We start from the raw sequence: 8,416 nt of genomic DNA on the forward strand, positions 1-8,416 counted from the left end.
TGCCAAACAACTCAGTCTTTGAGCTATGTTCAGGAAGAGCTTGCCCAAATATTTATCTCCAACCAAGTCGTGTTAACCGATGGTTTCAAGTTATTTTGTTAACTGGGTTTCCATTCTATCATACATGCGATTAATCTTTAAAAATGATCATGGGAAATAATAAAAATATCATTGGTATTTTCATATGATTTCATTAAAAAGTCAATAAACTGAAAGGAATCTGCAAAATAATTTTTCAACTCAAAAAGTTTTAATCTACCCAAAGAAATCTGCAATTTAGGGTCCCCGGTGGCTGATTGGTTAGGACGTGGCTGTAGTCTTCGAGGTGGGCAGCATGGGTTCAGATCCAACTTGTTGCGCCTTCTCGTATATCATTCCTAACTCTTTCTCGTCAATTTCCAACCCTATCCATTGTCATGTTCATCAGATAAAAGGCATAAGAAGCCCAAATATAAATCTTTAAAAATAAAATCAGTTTTTGTCGCAGTAGATGCTGTCTGTATCTGGTCCATAGTCCACAATATAACTGTAGCTTGTAAGAATCTCTTAATGCCACTATACATATTCCTGCTTATAGCAATTCAAATAATGTTTTCCTCTGGCAATGTTGATGTTTAATGTGATGGTAAAAAAAGCAACCCAAAAACAATTAGACCTGAACATAGCCTACGTCATTTAGGTGGGGTTTGGGGGGGTCTTTGCAGCACCCTCTGCTCCTGTCCTTCTCATGGCAGTTTGAGGGTGCCTTTTCCTCATGGAATATACTCAGGACCAACTTCACTTGTTTAGCGCATCATTCAGCTGCAGGTAGAAGTCACTCACTTGAGGGGCTGCGGCAATACAGAGATGATCCACTGGAGGGGTTGATGTTTCTCACCTTCAGAGTTTCAGATATCTATATGAGAAGACTGTGAGCCTGGTTTACAGGCAGTGAAAACAGAGAAACCACATAAAGAAATATATCAAAAAAGCCTGTGTAGGAGTTCCCTTTATTACGGTTGTTTTCCATGTAGCCTACTTTTACTAGATAAAACCTTTCTCCCAAGGTTGAGGTTCCAACGACAAGGTTTAGGTGAATTCAATTCAATTCAAGAAAACTTTATTTGTCCCCAGGTGGCAATTCATACCGCTTAGTCATACATCTGAGCAGAAAAGGATGTAAAAAAAAAAAAAAAATACTTTATTTTTGTGTAGAATAATCTTTATTCTACACCAACTGTTCAGACTCCTCTCTTAGCTGTCCTGATTGTGGCCATAGAGCCCGGTTTCTAGGCACAGGCTGTATGGTAAAGGAGCGTGCAGAGGTGTGGCTCAATGTAACTGTTTAGGATTATTGTTGACTGACTGATTGAACCACAATGAGTCTGACAGAAAATGTGGGACACGTTTTTTGGAGCAAATTTCATTTTTGAATGATCATCATCACAGAAGATCACAACATGCAACATGTAGGATGCTAAAGTATTGTTTCAAAAATGTTACACCGTAATAGCAGATGGTTGATTCTGTGGTGTTGCTGCCATCTACTGGTGGAGATCCCACACTGTTTGCCATCTACACCAGTATGGCCTGCACTGGATCCATTTGGCAGCTGTAATTGAGGGGATAGTTTAGCGCATCACAGATTTTTTTCTTATACTGACTCACATTAAATGAAATCAGTGCAAGAACGGTATAAAATCTCCAGTGGCCATTTAAACACAAGTTATGACCAAATGGCAGCACTATTTGAATAAACAAATAGCATATTATATTTCTTTTCAACATTAAAATATCATGAAAAAAATTAGTCATATCGTCCTTAATCTCTTTATATTATTACAATTTAGCCATTATGATAAGAAAACCTCTCTCTAGAAACAGCTCTAGAAAAATGGAGCCTAAAGCCAAATAGGCCTGAATCCAGTAATCATGGATGTTTTTAACCATTTTGCTGTATAATAAGCAGATGGCATTTTATTAAAAAGCCGCTGAATTGTAGGTGTTAAGATATTGAATATGCGTCTCTAGGACTTCTCGGCCATGTACCTATCAAACACAGGGGAATGATCAGTGACATTAAAAAGAGTAACAAAATAAAGCTACTACTTGGAAAAAAATACTAGTGTTTTTTTACATTTTATTTTTCACAAAGTCTCATTCAACATAATAGATTTTACTGTCAGTAAATGTTTTTTTTTTTATGGATTTTTATAACTGGATGCCTCTCCTGGCTTACATTGACAAAATACAACGATTCTGTTCCTTTAAATTTCCTGATTAGTTATACGAGATCAAACAGCGTGATTTTGAATATAGCCTACACCACAACCATTTCTTTTGTATTTTAGAATGATGTATTATCTCCAAACTGTCATTTGGCAACAGGATTTCTGAGAGGTGGCTAATTATAAGATATCTGTCGAAGCACCCGTAGACCAACACAGCAAATTTGAATGTAAAACAAAATAAATCTCTCTCCCATTGTAGTAGAACTTACAGCAGTATAGTCCTCATTGAGTGAAACAGCGCCCCTCTGTGGCTGATAAATGTCACAAACTCTATGCGGTCACAAACTAAAAACTATAGATACACCTGACCAGCGGTTGACGCATAAAATGAGGCGAAACAAATAGTATGAAATGTAAGACCAGCACAAACTTCACAGAGTTAACGACGGCTACAGTCATACATTGAATGGTGCTGAACAACTTGTCACAGCAACAAGTGCAGAGAAACACTTTGTGTATGGAAAACATCAACTTCACCACTTGAAAAAACGTCGACGTCTAAATACGTAAGTGAAACAAATTACATCCTCTGTCTGTTTTCTTTGCTAGCTGGTGATGGTCAAATGCTTTACAGTGGCCTCCTGTGCGCAGACTATTTAACCCCCTCTGTAACTTTAGTCTGTGGTTTTATAGAAATGTATTTAAAGTGTTAAGAGCTGTTATGTGGTTGTTGATGAGTATAGCCTACATGTTGATGTTGTTGTGCTTATATTTTGTAGGCCTACTGTGGTGAAGCTTGTTTTTCCTGCTCTTAAATAAACAATGAAGTCCTGCAGAGCTTGAAATGTTAAAGAATTTGAACACATTTTTTTTGTTAATTTTTGGATGGAGTCTTTGCTGGATGCTTCAATAAGCCATGATTTTGTTTTTAAGCTTTTCCTTTATCTTTAAAATTGAAATTTTGATTTCCAAATGCTGTGAGCTAAAGGCCATGAATGTAAAACATGCGAGGATAGGTGAACACAAACTTCTGGTTCCATTAATGCTTTTAATCTTTAGTAGGCCTATTTGTAGGCTATTTCAGTTGTGATATTTCTAGCATCGGTAGTATTGTTGTTGATATTGTTTGTTGCATGACATACATTTAAAATGCTAAGTGTCACTAAGAGTCATTTAAAAAAAAACTATAGTTGGACTAAACAAGACATAAAAGGTATTTCTTTTGGATTGAAGACATTGAGTTGGACAGTTGTTGCAACCTTTTTGACATTCTATTGACCAATGACTTTTGAAGAAATCAAGAACTTGATGGACAGATTAATAATAAACCGACTGCTAAAATAAGACTTAGGGCACACTCACTAGAGGCAAAGTTGTCCCGTACTGTGCTTTAGCACGATTGTCCCACCTCCCCATTCCCTCGCTGGCCTGCACTCACACTGCTGCAGGACTAACCTGGCCTGAGCACGGTTACCTCTTGCATATAATGTCGTAAGACAACACATGCATGGCTTCACATAATTATAAAGCATAGCTTAGTTTACAATGCATGCGGTCTCTGTCATGTCCACACATTGGAGAACAACACAGAGAACATGACAGCTACTTTACTGACTTTGTGGCTTATTTTGAGTCATTTTTGATTACACGTGCTTGTGCTCATGTATGAACTGTACCGTGCTGAAACACACCTCTTCTGTGCCAGGACCAAGGAAGTGAGCGGAGCACTTACACTAGTCAAACAAACTGGACTTTAGGGGTGAAGCTTGCTTGGGTATGGTACGGATTGCCTAGTTTGAGTGTGCCTTAGTAAGCGAGATCACTTATCTGGCCTCCTTGTGGGGCCCTTTAAAGGGAACTGCAGCTTTCAGAATTAAATTTATGACCCATCATCCCACTTGTAACCCTTACTGTAGCCATAATGAACTGCCATTATCTGTGTTGGCTTCTCTGTCTGCTCTAACAAAACTGTAAACAGCTGAATAAATATGTGGTTATCGTGCATTTAATTTGCCTAGGCTTTCAGTCTCAACTTGTATTCAAGTACTATTTTTGTTTTCTGATGATTCAGTTGTTTCTGACGGGTTGTGCAGTCTGTTCTTGGAGTGCAGCAGTCCATACTGATGCATAAATTAGCTGAAACAATTACAGTCCTCTCTCAGGTAGGGTTGATGTGTTTTCTAGATGTAGTGCAGCCCACGCAGTTTTCCTGGAGAAGGACCTGGTATACAAACTGTAAGAGACAAAACAAGTATTTTAAATGCTTGTTTTTGTGATACTATGGAGCACCACGAAGGCTCCATAGTAAGTAAGAAAAAATTAAGAGCTGTTTTCAAATCTGTACCCATGTTTTAAATATCCATTTGCACGGTTTATAATCTGTGCACACAGATTTGCAAAACGTGGGTACGGATTTGTAAACGGCTTTTTATTTTTTCTTACCTGAACCTTTGGGGGCTCAGTATTATACTGCAAACTTCATGAGATACATAAATGCAGGTTGTTCACACTTACATTAGATAAAGCCTCTAAAACGGCTTCCTCTTGAACATCCTTATCAGACTGAACAGAAACCTTGAGATGGACAGTCACTACCTGGGAATCTGGAGAAATAAAGATGAAAATGAGAATGTGCTTCATAGGAAACTCACTAAAGTAGAGAAGTCAGTTAAACTGAGTGCACCTTTATTTGAGCTGGTTGAAACGTCCGGTTTGCTTCCATCTTCTGGTAAAGGTGTGACACTGCTAGTTTCGACAGTTGTGCTTGTCTCCGTCAGTGTTGTCGCTGCTGAGAGGAAAATGAAATTGTTAAAAGCCTGAGGTGTTTATTGAGCCCGTCAAACTAGCCGACTCACTAACCAATCATTACAAGGATATATTGATTCAAATATATTTATTCTATAGTGTGACTTTTCTGTACATTTTCAGAAGTTAGAATGACCGACCTGTAGCAGTGAAGACTGTGAACGCTGTAGTTTTAGGGCCATCTGGTGGTGTAGATCCAACACTACTACTTCTAAATACACTGATTTGGCTGCTTGCTGTAGTAGCTTTCACCGTGGATTGAGAAGTGGTGCTTACATCTGGTACAGTCATGCTGACTGTTGTACTTGGTGCTGTTGTTGTTGGAGAGACTGTGAAGACTGATGTTGTGCTAGTATCTGCTGGCGGGGATGAACTTCTGCTTGTTTGACTGGTTAGTGTAGTAGAAGATACTGTAGGCGCAGGTTCAGATATTGCAGTACTACTTATTGTGGTAGGTGTTGGTGTGGAATCAGAAACTGTGGATGCTGAATTGGTTTTGTCACCTTCTAGCACAGAGGTAGTATTGCTGCTTGTTGTTCTGGGTGCTGTTGTTCCAGAGACTGATGAAGTTGTGCTGCTATTTGCTGTAAAAGATGTGCTGGGTGTTGTAGCGACGGTTGATGTAGATGTAGCGCTGCTTGTTTGGTTAATTTTGGTAGCAGCAGAGATCATGGACGTAGAAGCTTTTGTCATGTTCATTACTGGAGATGTTATATTTCTGCTTGTTTGGCTGGTTGTTTCAGAGACTGTGGATGCTGAAGTTGAACTCATTTCCTCTTGCGTAGAGTTAGCAGTTCTGCCTGATGTGCTGGGTGTTGTAGAGACGGATAATGTAGATGTACTGCTGCTTGTTTGGTTGATTTCTGAAGTTGAAGACACTATGGATGCTGAGGTTGCGCTAACATTCTGTACGTCAGATGTCGTGCTGGGTGCCATAGTAGAGGAGTTTGGGGATGTTGAAGTTGTGGCATTATTTTCCAGTGAAGATGTGATATTCCTGCTTCTTGTACTGGGTTGGCTTGTCAGCGTTGTTGTAAAAGCTGTTGTAAAAAAAGAACGATTTTCACCTTGAAGTTGAACCTATCCGATTTTTCAAACAAACTAAAGTAATACCCTCTCTCTGTTTGTGTTCAATCAATGTTGCTTACATTGTGTGCAGGTAGAGATGTAGTCAGGACAGCAGTCTTTCATTGCTACACAGGCCTCATCACAGAAACACTTCCTGGAACAGATGTTGTTTTGACCAGTGCAACACAACACAGGTGGACCTGCACAGCCTGGAGCACGCACAGAACAGCTGTACATAAGATCAACACTGTACAGATTTGTAACTGTAACTACAGCACTTTCTTTCAAGATCACTTATCTTTCTCCCAAAATAATGATTATCTATTATTCAGACAGGGGGGGGGGTTGTCAGGGAAATCTTTGCTAGAAAAGTCAGCGTGAAGGACTCGGATATTTGCGTTCTCAAATGCAGTCTACCTGGAAGATGTCAAGACATTTTCAGAGTGCAGTGATTGTGTGAAAAGGGCTTGAAATGTATTTAAGCTACCTGATATCGTGGGCTTGAAGTAGAGGAAGAATGTGTTGCATTTTAAGAGTGGGGGCAGGTAAGTATGGTGTATAAAAGGGTGTAGTGGCTTTTTACCTGACGGCGGGTCACTGGGATCTTCTGTTTGAGCTAGAAAATGAAAAGGGACAAAAATCAGGAAAAAACAGCCATTTAGTTGGGGCTTTAAATCATGATTAAATAGCAGGAGACTGGCATTGATGCCACCATCACTGGGAACAGACTGGTACAGCAAGTTTTGCATTCATGTTGTTCATTGTTCCTTGTCAGATGAGACATAGATGTTACAACAAGACCACACAGTTACCCTGCACCAAATAGAGAAGAGTCTGTTTCCTGGTTTGTAATTAAAAACCATTCAATGAGATTTGTACAATCAGGTCAAAAACAATAGTTGAAAAACTGTTCACTAAATTTGTTTCAGCTATTCTTCCACATGTCTACATCAGTAAAACACATTTATGTATTATCAGATAATTGTGCCCTGAGTGACATCACTTAATTGGATCATCATCATCATCATCATCATCATCTTTATTGCCAGACTCAGGAGTCCATTAGAAAACATATAAAAAACAAGCGAAATAAAAACACAGGGTAAAAACACATACAGACAGACAAAACATCACCAATATTATAAAAGACAACTGTACCAGTGTCACCACAAGGATGACTGGTATCGCACAGAACTATGACTGGGATTAGTCAACAGCATGATGATGGAATTCTGAGAATCCTTCAATCGGCAGATAAATTTGTACATTAAGTTTCTCATAAGAGCCTGAAAAGTGTTAACTCCTGCATTACAAAATAACTCACTTGCACTAGTCCATCAAGGTTTTTTAAACAGTATTCTCAGGGAGTCATTATATGCAACTTTAAGCTTTTGTAAGCTTGCCTTTTTAAACCTGGCTCACAAGGGGGCAGTATAAAGAGGAGTACAATATGCTCTGAATAGATTTTTCTTAACATTGACTGTACACATTGAGAATTTTCTTGCCAACATGTTGGCCTGGGCATAACATTCGACATTGTCTGTACATGTCGTCATCATCGGACATTTGATCCGAAATAAAGTGACCTAAATATTTTATTTTGGTGCTCACACTCAGCACCTGTCCTGACAGGTAAAAATAAGGAGCGGTTTAGGTCCTTGTCCCCTTTCGTTCTGCATATCAAAACAGTACTCTTTGTAGCATTGTATTGCACATCATATGTTAGACCATAATCAGAACATATATTAAGCAGCTGCTGAAACCCAGCGCTGCTAGGGGGAAAAATTGCCAAATCATCAGCATACATGAGGTGATTGATTATACTGTTACCCAACACACAACCAGTTTTGCAACCATTCAGTAGTTTAGATAGATCATCCATGTACAAGTTAAAGAGTGCAGGAGAAAGCAACCCCCCCTGTCGCACACCATTGCTCACTCCAAAGGGGGAGGAAATTGTGTCTCCCCATTTGACTTGCATACTCTGGTTTGCATACCAGTATGCCAGAAGCCTTAATATATAATCAGGGACCCCCTTTTCACTTAGTTTCATAAACAACTTTCGATGATTGACACGATCAAAGGCCTTAGAGGCATGAACAAATCCTATCAGGACTGAGGAGTTTTTCCTATACCTCAACAGCTTCTTTCAAGGCATAAATACAAAGATCAGTACCATGCTTAGATTTAAAGTCAAACTGGTTATCTGTGGTACCAATATATTTAGATATCCGCCCTAAAAGAATACTCTCAAGGACCTTAGATACCACACTCGCTAAAGCAATAGACCAAGATAAACCAAGCAATATTGATATCATATATTTTATTATAAT

At 39.0% G+C, this 8,416-nt stretch overlaps 1 protein-coding gene across 1 annotated transcript; it reads right to left on the reverse strand.

Annotated features, from left to right (window-relative positions):
* Positions 1-898: 898 nt before the first annotated feature.
* LOC132979095 (uncharacterized) lies at positions 899-6,299 on the reverse strand. The gene is made up of 5 exons (XM_061044600.1): positions 5,156-6,299; positions 4,894-4,998; positions 4,725-4,813; positions 4,360-4,443; positions 899-1,591 (listed from the first exon to the last, which is right to left on the reverse strand). Exons 1-4 carry the CDS (start codon positions 5,949-5,951, stop codon positions 4,369-4,371), a joined length of 1,065 nt encoding a protein of 354 aa, XP_060900583.1. The 5' UTR covers positions 5,952-6,299; the 3' UTR covers positions 899-1,591; positions 4,360-4,368.
* Positions 6,300-8,416: the final 2,117 nt, after the last annotated feature.

This window comes from Labrus mixtus, chromosome 8, assembly GCF_963584025.1.
Source record: "Labrus mixtus chromosome 8, fLabMix1.1, whole genome shotgun sequence".
Classification (NCBI taxonomy): Eukaryota; Metazoa; Chordata; class Actinopteri; order Labriformes; family Labridae; genus Labrus; species Labrus mixtus.